This window comes from Stegodyphus dumicola, chromosome 8, assembly GCF_044657685.1.
Source record: "Stegodyphus dumicola isolate Sdum_Otavi_A_Nest chromosome 8, ASM4465768v1".
In the NCBI taxonomy this organism is placed as follows: domain Eukaryota; kingdom Metazoa; phylum Arthropoda; class Arachnida; order Araneae; family Eresidae; genus Stegodyphus; species Stegodyphus dumicola.
In genome coordinates, this window is record NC_140775.1 from 149,917,925 (window position 1) to 149,934,654 (window position 16,730).

At 31.4% G+C, this 16,730-nt stretch overlaps 1 protein-coding gene across 2 annotated transcripts in view; it reads right to left on the reverse strand.

The window, feature by feature from the left end:
- The window catches only part of Ih (hyperpolarization activated cyclic nucleotide gated potassium channel Ih), a 274,094-nt gene that overhangs the window by 15,258 nt on the left and 242,106 nt on the right, over window positions 1-16,730 (reverse strand). For both annotated transcript variants that reach the window (XM_085822572.1, XM_085822571.1), the window contains 2 exons: window positions 15,131-15,349; window positions 6,404-6,550 (listed from right to left, as the gene is read on the reverse strand). In XM_085822572.1, the coding sequence (XP_085678698.1) occupies window positions 6,404-6,550; window positions 15,131-15,349 (366 nt within the window). The remainder of the gene's footprint in view (window positions 1-6,403; window positions 6,551-15,130; window positions 15,350-16,730) is intronic.

The following is a 16,730-nucleotide window of genomic DNA, read 5'->3' on the forward strand; positions in this document are numbered from 1 at the left end:
AGAATGTTTTGAACGGTATATGTGTTACAGGTTCCAAGCGTACTGGAAATTGAAGCAGTTATATAACATTTCACTGTGCACGACAGGTATGAAAATAAAAAAAAAATTAACGTGAAAATTAATTTCGTAAATTAATTTACGAAGATATACAGAGATGTTGAATAACTGGACGTTTAAGCAGTTATGTAATATTTCACAGTGCTCTACGGGTATGAAATAGAAAAACAAGTAACGTGAAAATTACGAAGATATACAGAGATATTGAATAACGAAGTGACTTTTAATAAGTACATATTTATATATGTGAAAGTTATTTAAGTTTACGGAATGTAAAAATCTTTTTATAATATCATTAAGCATGGTTTCTGTCGGCAACTGGTCATCGTAATAGGAAGCAGAATATGCCTAGATGTATCTGGAATACTACCTGACTTCGATTATTCTGATTATGGCAACTTACACAAGGCTATTCGCCTAAGGGTAGCAGTGTCTTCCTGGAGAACGTTTTAATGGAAATTGTCTCTTTTTCATGTTAGTCATGGGGAAAATTACATAAAGAAGGAAATGAATTCTCTTATTAGAAGAAAATTTTCTTGAAGCAAGTTTAAAATAAAGCATTACTTTTATTGGACTACAAAAGTGAAAGCCCTATTTAATAATAGTTTGAAACAAAGAAAAGATCGTGAGCTGAATTTCAGAAAATTTGCAATAGATTTTCAACAGAAATTTGAGAACTGTAGTGGGAATTATTTCGTTACATATAACATTGGCTTGCGATATATCACGAGTTGTTAAGGAACATTGTTTCCATTTGGACCATTTTATTATGAAAACTTTATAAGCCTGTTTCAGACGATGCTGAGCATTTCATTACGTTTTTGATAAAATACGAAAAGGATTACAGTGGAAAACGAAATCTAAAATATGACAGCTAACTGATTTTGAACAGCTGACAGTTTGAACACCTGACTACTTGAGAATGAATGATTTGAGGTTTCGCTTATCAGAAACGAAAGGTAAATGTGATAATAAAATTTCTGTATTTGAATTTAAGTCAATTTGAATTTATTTATGCTGGTAGTTGTGATAAATTAATATTCAGGGATTTTATGATTAAACATGAATAACACTAAAGTTATAGGTAATGCTTTAATTTCGCATTTTTCTTTGTGTCCCAGAAAATTGAATGCGAATATTGAAAGCCGTCCTATGTTACTTCAGTTGTTTCTGAATGCAGGAAAGTATTATAAGTGTATACGATTCATATACGCTTAAATCACCAGACTTTAATCTATTTGAATATCGTAGACAATTTGTAATATCATTTGGAAATTTTACTTACAGAGTGATATATGAAGAGAATATGTAAAATAATATAATTTAATTAACTCTACAAGGCCCGTTATAATATGAAGTACCTTGCATAAAATCATTCTTTTCATAAATTGATTTATTTATAATAAAATGTCTTTCAACTGGACTAACTGATTTAAATCAATTACATTTATTATTAATTTTTTGCCTTCTTAACAACAATGATATGATACGTACAAAAGGTAATTCGTATCAACAATGATATGATACGCACAGGTAATAGGTGCAGGTAATCATGGAATTCTAATAGTTGAGAGTGAAACTTTTATTTCCATGATGGTAAAGACTGCTAACTGAACGTAAGTTTTCATATGATGTGAGAAATAGAGAACTTTTATCAATTCATTTAAAATAGTACAGCAACTGGAGGCTGTTTGTCACATGATAGCAACTGGATTTGAATCCGAATAAAAGATCTAGACACTCAAGATTGTAATATTATTGTAGAATGGGATGCTTAAAATCTGCTAATTTCTAAATTCCTGTAGAGATATTCTTATGTTATTGCTGTCAATGTAGCGATGAAGCTGAGCAAACAGTCATTATGTGACATGTAAAATATGTGGAGATAACAATATGTTTAGCTAATTGTGACAATGGCAAAAACGTTATTTAATTTAGGACTTAATAACCATTGTCAATAAATTACAATGATTTGAAAACATATCAATATATGTAGAAATGCGAAGATCAAGACTGGAATAAAGAAATAATCAGAGATAAAATAAGGAATGAAATTTTTAACGTAAGATTGCGTTCCTCCATAATGATCTTATGGGAAACAAAAGTTAAGACGCTATTTAAGGTGTGAGCGAATACTTATATTTTCGAAACTACAAATGTTACAACCAATATAAATACATCATTAGATAGCTGAAACAGCACATTAACAAACAAATTTTTTTTTTAAATTGGACAAATGGTATATGCATAGTAACGCATCACAAATAGCGGAGTTCTGGTGATGTCAAAACTCTGTACGCACGCATGCGCGACCACGTTTGAATGCCAATGCAGTCTGGTAGCCAGTGGTGCGAAGGGAATCATTGTGTTCGAGTGGTGTTTACTGTATTTTATTTTATTTTGCCAAGCTAGTGGTGTTGCGATTTATGGAAGTATGAATACAGGATTTAAAAGCAGGCGATATTTTGTATGGTTGACGTAACTGTTATTGGACAGTCATGATTTATTTTAGCATCCGTATATATTCATCCAACTATTAATTAAGGAGATTTGAAAATGTTCTTGCATTGATGAAATATTCGGAGACTACACTGTATTGATCGATTAAAAGTTTACTGTAGATACAGATGTTCCTATTATTATAATGGGAGATTTTAACGTAGAAGTCAAATGAAATGTAAAGAGGCATTTGAAACATCATTTTAATCTCAATATTGTGCCAAGTAACTATCCAAGTACATTTGGCAATGCATTAATAGATTTAACATTTACTAGGAATATAATTGCGCACACCTTAATTTATGTATCTTATTTCTCATATCATCGGTTAGTTTTACAGAGGGTTATTTTGAATGAATAAATACAATAAATCGAAAATAAAATAAAATTAAAAAATTTAAATCTGAAAAGTTTCAGATTTTAAATTACGTCCAAAGGGGCGTTTTTTAATGTTTTGCGTGTTACCTTTATTTATTAAATATACTGTTCTTCGCACTTAAAACATAAAATTCAATTCAAGAGCAATATCGTAAAATAATTTTAAAATGAGTATATGTTTGGAATTTCCGATACAGAGTCTCGTGCGCTGGAGATAAAAATGTTTTTTTTTTTCGTAGTATTGCCATATTGCTCGTTTGTTTGAAATCGTCAAGTTAATCAAAAATTCCTTGAAGTGCTACATAATATGAAATCGATAATAAATCAAATTTCAAATTGAATTAGGGCTTCCACATGCCTATATTCTATGGAAGATTACGTTATTCAAATTTTGATGGCTCTAGGTACCGTTGTTTTATCGTAATGCGAGAAACATGCATACATTCATGCAGATTCTTCATTATTTAATTTCTTTAAATATAATACAGGAGGATAATATTTGGTGGCTACAATTTGAAACGTGATTCGCCGTTTATAGTTTTCAACGCAAAATCCCAAAACGAAATTAATAGTCCTTCAGGGCAAATTGCTCCTTTGGACTAAGAAACTATATGTGTGTGTAAAATCTATCTTTTGTTAGTTTTATTTGTTATATAACATCCTCACACTTCCGTTAGTAATCCTACGCGTTAAACACCATCGGCTCTTTAAACTAAAAGCGAGAAGCTGAAGTCATTTTTTGGGCTTGCATCTGGTTTAAAGATATAAATGGAATTCATATTGCTAAAGAAATAGCTAAATCATCAAAGTATTCAAAACGTTTTCATAGTCTTCTGCTTCTAGCTGTCAGGGATCAATTTCTAGGTAGAAGTACTACTTTCCAGGATTATTAAATGGTTATGTAAAACTAAATTACATTGCATTACATGAATAAGCATAAAAACTGAGTAAGGCGGAAATATTTGGAAACATGAAGCGGAAAGACATGAAAAATTTGGGGATGCTAGGCAATTTAGGGACTGAGAAAACATTTAGAAGTTTCTGCAGTTTAGGGTCGCTTCAAGAACACAAACGGAATAACTGAATTTAGTAAAGTAATTATTACTGTCCGTCGGCTAAAAATTCACTGATAGGACGGTATAATATGCACGTTTAATGCCAGAAAGCTATAAAGTAATATCCAAAAGATAAAATAAATTAGAAAAACAGTTCGGTTGGCCTCAGTGTATTAAGTGGAGAAAGGTTGTTCTTTGATGTATTATAGAAATTAATGTGAAATATAAAATTAGCAAAACAACAAACTTGTATTTGACGTAGATTTAGTCAAGAACTCAATCGATTTCGAGGGTACAGGTCCTTTTTCATTGGGACTCTGCAAGACTGGAAAGCAATGAAGAATCTTCTTACAGCGAATGTTTCAGAAGTATGAATTGTAATAAGGATGTGATCAATAAAGCTGAACTTAGTATTAAGTTGCTCCCCAAGATGACTTTTAATGATTTATTTTACTTTGTACTTCAATAATAGTTATTTGAATATGCAAAATAATACAGATACAACAACAAATATACCAAAGACATATTATGTAACGATTAACTATATAACTTCTCAAAATGAAGACCTTAAATTGAACAGGAGTTCGTATCCGGTATTTCTCAGTTTTTGAGATGAATCGCAATATAAGACCGAAGCCCTAATGGAGATGAGCTCCGGTAAGTTTTTAATAGAATTTAACTTGAGTTTCAAAGAAAAGTTCTTCCTATCTCCTGAAATTTTATTTGAGTTACAAATAAGACTTGGAAGTCAATATTAGCTTTTGAATGAATGCCTGTCTTTTCCTCAGAAAGCAACTACCCGGATGAAATTAGCAACCCTTAAAGCAAGAAAAGGTCCCACCCGTTGGTAGAAACTTTACCTTTAGTAAGTGCAATAAATTTACATGAGCTTGTTTGGAAACGGATAAATTTCTCATTCCCGAAAGTACCAGTAGTGGTTACTCAGGTATTTGCTGACTCGGCACTGGAGATTTTAACTACCCACGATTTACAACAAGATGAAGAAGGGAACAGTCGTTTGCATTATCAACAAGTGTCGTGATCAGAAACACCTGCAGTTCAATTCTGGTTGTTTCCATACCTACACTTACTAGTTAAAATTTCCTTTCATACTGTTTTTAGTGTTCTTTCTGTTTTCGCTAGTGCTGCTTTAACCGAGGTACCTTTTTCCATTGGAGTGCTGGAAAAAGAGTGGTTTTTGTTCCTTTTATCTATTACTATATAGGTTATGAATTGATAGCACCCGCCGTTGGATGGCGCTTCAGACATCCTGTCTGAGCCTGTCTTTTGATTTCTGCCCAGAGCAATGCAATTAGGAAGGTAATTAAGAAAAAGAATTTTCTAATAATTCCTACTGTTGAAGGCTGTTTGTGTATTAGTTTTTTAAATAAAGTATTTCTGTATGAGTCAATATCGTATGCAATACAATTCAGCGTATGGATTCAGACGGAGCCCTGCTCCGCTATTTCTTAGTTTTGATTGAAAGTGTAATTCTATCTAGAGTTTCAAATAAGATGACTCTGATATTTTATTTTATGATTTCCCTATTGTCATTAATTTCACTTAATTTATTAAAAATTTATTTATCTATATACATTTTATTGAATTTTTATTAATAATTATTTTTTACATTAATTATTAATGATTTATTTTCCCTTTCATCTTTCCTGACGACTTTGCAGAGGGCTGTGGCACTTCTAATTTTAAAAATTAAGTTCCCTCAGAATGACCTTACAATGTTGAACTAATTTTGAACAGAAGTCAGTGATGTACAGTAACTGAAAGTATTTTACGATAAGGAGAAAACGATTTAGTGAGTAGATACTTTATGTAGTTTTAAAGCATAAAAGGGCTAAACAAATGTAGACAGTAGAAGAGCAACTGTAATTGCTTTATGGCTTCTAAGAAAATACATTATTCTCATGTGGTTCGACACGTTATGTTGTATAAAATGAGATATCACTTTAAATGATTATAATATTCGATATGATTACTTTATTTGCTTTAACAATTGTTAAATTAAACAATGACTAATCTGAAACTTACTCTAACCTATCTAAATTGTGGTTAAATACTGCAGTAAATATCTATATAGTATTTACAGTATAATGTGTCAGTATATCTATATAGTATTTACAGTATCATGTCAGTATATCTATATAGATGTCAGTATATATATATAGTATTTACCGTATAATGTTTAATGATAATTATAAATACTATATAATTATCTATATAGTATTTACAGTATAACCTATGCAAAGTATTTTCGAGCATTCAAGTTAGAAAATCTTATAGTAAAAAGGATTTTCTACCTTGAATGCTCAAAAATACTTTGCATAAGTTATAAATAGTTAATTTGAATCTATTATTCTATTTTAATTAAAAATTTATAAATGAAAAAAAATGATCACCTCTCTTAGCCTTTCCGAAAGCTCTCCTAGAATTTCTTCTTCGTCGAAGAATTTGCCCTGGTACCTGTGCTCGAAGTAAGTCGTAATTCTATGCCTTAGCTGCCTGGGCAACTTCCTATACGCCATATATTCTTCTACTTGCTTTAACTGTAAGGAAATGAAAATATTAGAGAGATTAATTGAAGTATTTATTTCTTCTCTTATATAATATAACAACAGTCAAAAAGAGTGAATAACTTGTACAAAGAAGAAAACAAATTGTATAATCAGGCCATAGGAAATATGTACTGATAAATGATACTTAGATTAAGAACTAGAAATAATTGTAGAATTTTATTTCGGTAATATATCTTTCAATATGATTGCATGTAATTCCTCTAAAGTGTGTAATACTTGTAAAAAATATAAGTTTAAAATATTTATAAAATTACATATGAAAAATTATTTGATATGAGAAACATGGATAACACATATAATATATCTATATTATATCTGTGTTATATATCTAGATATAATATATCTATCTATCTAGTAATATATATATATATATATATATATATATATCTGTGTTATCTATCTAGATATTATATATATATTATATGCATGTATATGCATGTATGCAGGGTGCTTTGCAAAGGAACTCTGTACCTCTATCAGAAAATCTCTTGATCAGCTATGTGTATGTCTGTCTGAACTCCTATCAATTTCTGAACCGAAACCCTATTTTGATTGTATAATCAAATTTCTTCTTCCCCCGTAAAGTTGATAATTAAAACAAATTAATAATTAGAACTGAACTACCTCATTAAATGTCTTTTGAGATAAATGCTTGTGCATTTATTATAAAAAAAAAAAACTAAATTGTAACACAAAAAAATTTTAAACACTGCAGTTTAAACTTGAACTTATGTATATAGAGAAATAATCGGTATATATGTGTTCATGTACTGCAATATACGCGAAATGTTTCAAAAGTATTACGTGATTCAATATCGCTTGAACAACTGGTATATGATACACAGCTCCGCTTACAAAATCAATCAAATAAAATAGGTTTACAGATTATAATATGAGTTTGCAACAAGTTTACACGATTACGATAATTTTGGCGATGGGATGACTTTTAAAAATATACGTAATTAAAATTTTCCTGTGTGCGTTTACAAACAGTTCTAAGTAATCGCTCTTGATGAATACCTTTTTTTGAAAAATTTAAAAATTTTGTCTGTAATATGCAAACCCGGCTCCAAAAAATCTTCGGTATTATACAACTTTAAAAACACGTTTCCTGATGAAAAGAAATAGCGAAATGTTTCAATTTTGCAGTATATTTAAAAAAGGAATTACGTTAGATAGCAGTTTTAAAATCCTAGTGAGTGAGAATTTGAAATCCATATTTATATCTTCATGATCATTATAGATGCACAATTGTGTGACGTAAAATGTATATATGAATATCTGCTTTTGAAAACTTCGCGTACGTTGATGTCTTTAAAAATGTCTGTGCATGGTCTTGTCTCCCAAAACTGCGATTAATATAATCGCGGGTGATTTTACTTTTAATGATGATGAAATTTTTAATATTATCACTATTATTTGATCAAGTAGATCAGTAGTGTTTAAGTGGTTAGTTTATGAAAAAAAATGTTTTCCTCAAAAGCCCATCTAAAAATTTCCTAAAAATATTTATACTAAAAATACTACTTGGCTAACATAGTCTAAAAGCCATACTGGAATCGTCTCTTAATCAGTAAGCTGAGTAGTTCAATAAATATTTATTCGCGCAATCATATGTAATATATATAAGCCGTGCATTGATTATTTCTTTAAATAATATGGTAAGTATAAATTTTAAACTAAACAGTATTTAAAATACTTAGTAAATTTTGTAATCAAATATTTTTCATGTGACACTATTTAGGTGTTATTTCTAAGGGGGTTATATTTCTTCCTATAAATTATATTCAAGAAAACAAACATATTAATTTAGTTACGATTTTTAAGCATATTTTTGTAAGTCAGACGTGTTTGAATTAGCAAAGCTGTACAAATGCTAAAGATGGTTGCTCCTTATGATGTATTGAGGAAGGAATTTAAAATTTAAGAGAATATTAAAAAATATGGAACGCTATTCTAGTTAAAGTATTCCATGTCCTTCATCATTTTCTTCGAACTGATTACAGCAAAGAACTAAATACGATAATACGAATAAGTGCTTCAGTTTTAATTGTGCGGAACCGTTACGCTATGTTCGTTTTTTTCTTGGATCCTAATACTTGTGTCTTTTTAATTATCAGACCAATTTTATATAAAAATGTCAGAATTATCCAAATTAAGGAATAATGCTTAAATAACTCTTTTGATCTGATTAAATTTAAATTAACTTATTGGTCTGATTTCGAAAAACATTTTAAAATCCCTAGGAAATAAACTATGCAACCGAATTTCATAGCATTTAAGTAGATGTAAATTGAGTAACTTCTTTTACATATTTTACAAATGCTCAATGTGTTAGTTTCTGCTGAAGCAATAGAGATCAGCGGTTTACTGATAAAATTGACCTTAATATTCTGAAAAACTACCTGAAGCTACATTTGAAAGAAAACAGTGATGATTGTTTCTTTTAAAGTTACTTGTTCAAGCTATTGCCACAGAGATCATCATCAAGACCAATTGCGTTATACGGAAGATAAAATTTACCGCAGATGCAGACAATATTTGAGAGTATATATCTATCAAGATTCGCCGCAGAGGCCGATAGAATACACATCAGGAGGAAATAACGCGTTAATATGATGACGACTGCAGTCTTCACATTTAATCCCATGTTACCTTTTCTTGTAGAATGATTTTCAAGGATATTGTTTTTGTACTAAACGACCGCTGTTGTCCACGATCTTCGCAAACATATCACTCGAGAGTGATTGCACTGTCATGTGTCGACCGTGATACTACTCAACCATGATACACTGGCATACATAAACACATTATAATATAAATATGTTCGGTCTCAATAAAAACGAGCACTTGTAAAATATGACGAAAAAGCTCTGGGAGTTTATTGTTACTTCAGTGGATAAATTTGGCTATCGATTGTACACTTGTTTGTTATGAAGTTTTAAAATGTTTCACGGAATTTTTAATATCTTAATAGAGCAAGAATTACATTTTTGAAGGTGTTTCATAAGAAAAAAAAGCGCTTGTACTTAAGTCAGGCGCTCACACATGTGTAGAGACATTTGGTATTTTTTGGAAGCAGGAGAAATGAAAAAGTTGCAACTCCTTCGCCTGGAATCGAACTACGGACCTCTCAATTACGCGCTGAGCGTGCAGACCACCACACCACGAAGGCATGCGAAGAAGGCGGGAGAAATACCTTATACATGTATGTACATATGTTGAAGATATTTTGCAAGTAAATAAAATAATTTTGCAAGGCTAATAAAATGGCCTTAGGACTAAGATTGGAGAAAACCCCAGGGAAAATTTGTTTCTTGAGGTACAAGTTAAGGAATGAGTATATATTATCTTAACATGTTTTTCGAACGCTAAGATTAGAGGATTAAACTGTGTAATATTAACTGAAAGTCCTTTAGATCCTATTAGACTGACAAGCGGTTATAGCTTCATCTTAAATTGTACAACGAAGTCTTATGAAGGTTTGATATAAATCTTTTTTATTACTTAAAAAAGAACTTAATTGAACAAGAAGTACACCTTGTGCGTACACTCAAAACTCCGTCATTTACGAATAAGGAAACATAAAGCTGAACCTTTACTAAAGATGAGTTTACAATTTAAAAAAGGATCGTAGACCGAGACTATAAAATTTTGACCTAACTAAGCTGGGTCATAACTTTAATGGCATGATTTAGTTTCGTCTCTTAAATCTCATTTGCATCCTGGTGAGTGCTAACGAAATGAGAAAATTTTAGTAAAGATTCAACTATAAAAATTGCCTAATTAACATAAAGTACCTTATAAGATGAGTATTTTTAGAAGCAAAAGCATTTTAAGAGTGGAAGAAAAGCATAATCATATGCTTGGGCGAATGCTATAAATATTTACAAATAAAAATCTTATAAGATCTGTGTAAATAGCACATAAGTATATATAGGTGAAGTGAAAGTAATAAAACAAAATGTTAACTCATTTGTACATGTAAGCGGCGAAATAATATGGGAATTCGATATAATAAATGCTTATAATATGAATAAAAATCTTACAACAACATCTGTGAAAAAAGTACATTCATATACTCATGCAAAGTAATCAAATTAAAGCTTTTTGAGTCCATAAGTAGTAAAAAATTAGCATTAAATAAGAAAATAATTTCATTAAATTATCAATATTATGAAAAATAAATCAAACGTAGGCTTCAAAAAGCGAACTAATATGTGAGCAAAAGCGATTGAGGAAGCGTAGAAAAGGATATGTAAAATAGCGTTTGCGTGTAAGCAGTTGTTAGAATTTGAAACTTAAAATGAACTCTACGATAATAGAAATTAAATACTTCGCAATATATCGATATTTATTAGATATGCAATTCATATAAAATAAAATAAATTAATCTGAGTTAAAAAAACTCATTCAGAATGAAATCAGGAATATTTCAAAGTAACTCTAAGAAAAGAAAATTCTCTATTTTGTATTTAAGTGTGAACAAGGTTTTGAATCTCTTTTTTTTAATCTAATAATTGATACTCTTAGTTTTAAGCACTGTTTTACTTATTTATTTATTTGAGATTGAATTAATTAGCAATTAACTGAGATCGAGAATTCTCGAGAAAAGGCTAGTCCTCTTCTATTTATTTACTTATTTAAATGAGTAAGAGTTCTTACTTAAACTAGAGTTCTTAGCATAGAAATTGAAAAAGAAATATTTTATTTATCTGGAGAGTGACTAAATCATCTTCAAGAAATGATTTTTATTTGAAAAGATCTCGAAGGAGTATTATGATTTGTAGTGTTTATGAGATAATTAAAAGTAGCTTTAATTTGTATTTCGGGAAATGTAAAGTATTTTGTACACAGATATTTAGGTAAAAACAATGATAAAAATTCGTTGATCACTAGTTTGGCAAAATACTTAAATACTTATATTAAAGGCTAAATGTAATATCTTTTTATTTTATCATGCTGTCTAAAATTTCTTTCAAAGTGTCAGAATGTCTAGCTTCAGAAATAATGACTAAGCTGGTTGTTTAGTAGTTAAGGGAGGTTTAGAGAAAATTTTGCTTTTCATTGGAAGGATATCATAGAATAATTTTCATAAATGTCTTTCTGGAATTTATAAAAAATGATAAGTAACTTGCAAAAATCAAAATTAGGAAATAAACTGAAATTAAAAATAACGCATGAATTTTCTTATTAATTGTTATTTTATTCAAACGTTATCCTTATATTAATTGCAACGAATCATCCTGCAACTATAAGACCGATTTTTCAGCTTTTTGAAATTTAAACTTCACACTTACTGTTTCGCATTATTAACGTTTTGTTTCCTAGTCATCGAACAGTTTATTCTGTTTTTTACTGTAATTTGAAAATAGGCCTTACTATAGTACAAGTGAGAATATTTTCTCAGATTATCCCTTAATTTTTGTGAGTAGCATATCTAATATTTAATGATAAATTAATTGAGATAATTATTCAAGGGACTCATTTGCGATAATTGTTTTTGAATTGGATTGTTCAAGGAGTCCGAAAAATTTATAAATACAAATTATTTCAACAGTTCTAAAGTAAGGAAAAATTATTAGCTAACTTAGGAATCACATAATATGGATAAGCATCAAATCATATGCTTAGATGAAATATATAATATTTAAAAAAATATAAGTGAGTGCTCGAAAAATTTTAAGCAGTTTCAATAGAATATATTCTGTTATCTGTTCTCCGTGACGATTTAGAAAACACTCAATATTTAGCTTTATCAAGCAATCTACTCTAATGGTGAAAACACTAGACGATTCAAAACATTATTTATAGAATATTCTTGAGTATATTAAATGCTACTTGATGTTAAAAAATATTAGTTTAACTAATCAAAGAAGATTCTTTTTTGTTAAACTAACTAAATAATTGCAAGGACTGTAATATTGTGCTATTTAAAGGTAATACAGCAAAATGAAGATTTTTAGTGTAAAAGCCTCTGTTTTCGGGAAAACGTTGAACAAATTTTAAGTCAAATTAAAATGTCTAATACAGAAGTAAATCACGCCTACTTAAGCTTTGGCTCAGCCACCAATCTTTCATGAATCAATTAAGCTTAACAAAATCTGTAATCTAAGTCGATTTAAGCAATGCAAATCAGTATCATGGAGTCTCGCAGAGAGGCGATTATATTAACTAATTGGCATCAGAATATTTTAAGTGTTTAAACAGATTTGAAATTAATCAATCAAATTAAAATGCAATACGCGCGTTAAGTGTATGAGCTACGAAACCAGGACTTCTGTTATGTTAGCAGACAATAGACAGACAGACAGAAAGAAGTACAAGGGGCACCAAAACATCGCCATGGGCAAAACTGGTATCGCCCCACTGCACTAACTATCTACGGAAATGTACCCTGACCGGGCGGGGGCGCTAACACCAAGCTCGGGAATTTGTTTACATTGCAGCATTCGCAATACACAGTTATATATTAATGGTGCATAATTTGCATTGCACACAATATTGTCTAAGATACAATAGCAGATCTTGGATTCATAAGCAACTATTGTGAAATTGTAGAGACATTAGGTTAATTCGAAGCAGGAGAGATGAGAAATGAGCAATGCCCTCGCCGGGACTCGAACCACAGACCTCTCGAATATGCGTCGAGCGTGCTGACGCATATTCAATGCACCACGAAGGCACGCTAAGACGGCGGGAGAAATACTTATAAAACGATTTTTGATTTATTTTTAATATTTATCGAACAAGTGTTAATTTAGCTGTTTGATGTTGAGCCCGCTGGTAATATTGATACATTGATATAATAAAAGGTATCAATGTATCATTGATATAATAAATGTAAATATGTCTTAAGGTCTAAATATAATATTTAGACCTTAAGATATAAATATGTCTTAGGGTCTTATGTTTCTTACCTAGTTATCTTATGATTTTGCTTATCTTCACTTGTACTTTAGTCAGTTACACCAGGATACAAATTATTTAATATTGTTACGAAATGTACAGGCGCGGTGAGATGGCTTCCCCTCAAAGCAGTTTTAGGATTGCCATAAAATAGCAAGGAGGACAGAGTTGCCATATTTGGCGAGAAATCGCCCATTTGGCGACAAAATTGGCGATATACCATGGACGGTTTGAGAACCTTCTGGAACGAATTCTTACCGGTTTAGCCCAGAATGTTCTCGAGCACAGGCCAAAAGCTATATAAACCCTGCTGGTCCGCAGTCAGTTAGTGTGTGTCTCTCACAGAGAGTGGGCCTCGTCTAGCGAGCCGTGCGGAGTCGATCGAGTTGACAGCCGGGCAACGAGTGCCGAATGGGTCATCGAGTGCATCGCGAGTTGTAGCGTGGAGAGTCTCGAGAGTACGTGGAGTTCGGAGAACGATCAAGCGGAGTCGGGAGCTGTACTCCGGAAAGCAGAGTCGGCTGCTTTGCAGGAAGCTGTCTCCACTGTGATAGCCTGATAACCTGAAGGCTGTGTCGCTGATCGTGTCAGCGTGTTTATAGTAGTTCATCGACGACTGTAAAACGTGTTTTCGAGCTGTTCTGATTAATATTGTCTAAATAAAGTGTGTTTCGATACTTCATCAAGTGTCGTCGTTATTCACTCCAAATCTACGAACCCCGTACGAACGTGAAGGAAGAAAATAACGTAACAACTGGTGTCAGAAGAATGAAAAAACGCAACAATATATTTAAGGCCATTTTTTTAAATTGGAGAGAGAAACTTTGACAGATGTTACTCGCCAGATACTCTGCCAGAACTTCTTTGTACTGTTTTGTATTACTTAAATCCACTTAGTAATTTAAGATTTTGCTAAGTTTAATTGCTTCATAAAAGACTGGTGGCTGAGCCAAAGCTTAAATAAGCATGAATTACTTTTGTATTCAAGATTTTAATTTGACTTAGCATTTGTTCAACATTTTCCTGCAAACAGGGGCTCTTACTTTTATGTTTTTGAAGAGCATGTGTAACCACCAAGCTGAGGAGTAAATAGAAGGGTTTATTTTAAACCTTCATTTGATTTGTGATAATCTGCATAGAAGTTACGATAGGACGATAAGTCGTCTGACTATCTTTACGGTTTTAGGAATTGATGTTTAAAGTAGTGTACAACCGTGTAAAAGCAAATAAAAATTGAATTCTTTTAAGGATCTCTTCTCTCATAAATTAATATGAATATTTCTTTCGATAGTCCTCCTGCCTCATACACTGCCTATATACCTTTTGTATGGCAGAGGGATATATTTTGTACTTTTGCATTTCATATATATCTTCATCTCTATCCTTCTCCTAACGATCATTATTCTGGTTATGATTCCGCACATTAAATATTGTTTAAAGCTCTCAAAGTGTGCTTCGAAAAGGTAGCCATACAAAGCATTTTGAAAGCTCTTTATAGTATTCAGTATGTACTATTGCGAAAATGGTTTCGATTTGAAACAAGCCTCCGCTAATCGGACTTAACCGTGCATACACTTCAAATGACTCAGTCTACTTTTCAATAATAAGCTTAGAAAATTTTTCAAATGGAAATACTCTTACCTTTTCTCTATACTGCCGTCTTGAAGAATCTAGAGATTGTATTAGATTTGTAGTGTGCCCCAAGAACAGAGCATAGCATGTGGCGCCGCTGATCATACTGAGTAGAGTTAGCCACATGTCGGTCAGACTCTGTGGCGGAAATCTCCCGTAGCCGATGCATAACATATGGGACATGGCTTTGAACAGCGCCCATGAGTACTGTTCCAGCCAGAAGGCATGCTGTTGTAATAATAAACAAACAATGTTAGAAAACTTAAATATACATAAACTCAAATGATTTAATTTTATGCTACTAATCTACTAATCGTGATTCAAATGCTGTCATATATTTCTGATTCAAATGTTGTCATACTATTATTTTATAATATGATTGTACTTAAATCATTAAAATCCTTTAATAATTATTATCACTATGAAAGTTGTTAACTTTCTCATATTTAAAAATCTTCGATTATGATAAATTTCTTCCAATACATAATTGAAAAATTTGCTAAGAGGGCTTTTGAAACAGAATGCAGTTTTTTTTAAAGTAGCTGTGGATTCAGAAATTCTCTCGATACCATTCTAATTGTATGTTAGAAAGATATGAATTTCGGTTAATTTTCTGCTTTTTGTTTCTAAATGCTGTAATTTCAGTAAATAATATTTTAAGCTTTTTATCAAAACAGATAATATAAAAAATTACAGTATACTGTTAATTTAATAAGGTACTCTAAACCTTTTTACGCATAAGTATAAAAATAATATTAAAGATTTAATAAGTATTCAATCAATCATAATGCGTCAAAGAATTGTACATCACATTTAAACTGCATGGGCAAAACCATGAAAATGTTTGAAAAATAACCGCATATTACAGATTTGAAAGTTATGTTTATTGTTTATAAAAACTTGATTTAGCTGATTTTTTAAGAACTTCTCTAACGAGAGACTGTAAGTTGCAATTTAAGTTTCTTCAAAAATACGATTCGAACTGAAGACCATTTATATAAAATTAATCCTTTCAAAAAGAAAAATAGTCTCCAAACCCTGATCCTGCAAGAGGTATTACAGCTTTTGGAAAATACATTGAAAAGAATGACTTTCCTTATTCTGTAGTTCTGTGATTTTTCCTTGAAAACTATAGCAGGGTGGTGACAAATACTACACGGTGTATTTAATTATGGCAAAGCACACTAGGGCTATCTGCCTAAGGGGAGGGATGCCTTCGTAGAGGACTTTCTAAGGGAAACTGGCTCGTATACACGTTACACATGGGGGAAAACCACGAAAACACCCATGCAGCCAGCCCGTTCGCGGGATTCGAACCTCGGACCGAACTACCAGTGTTCAGCGACTTTACCGCTCGGCCGCTGGAGGGCTCACAAATGCTACACGAAAATCTGCTTCGAAATTAAATTGTAGTATTATTTTTCACAATGACTTGTCGGTAAGCGGATGAGGGATTTGAACGAGTCGAAAAACTGTGTTTATTTTAAAGCTGCTCAGTTATTCCGATCAGTTCAAGGCTATTTGGTAGAGGGTTTTGCGTGAACAAAGCCAAAATAATTTAAGTGTTATTTGATAATCAGTTTAATATATTTCGGTGTCGTAATGAAAT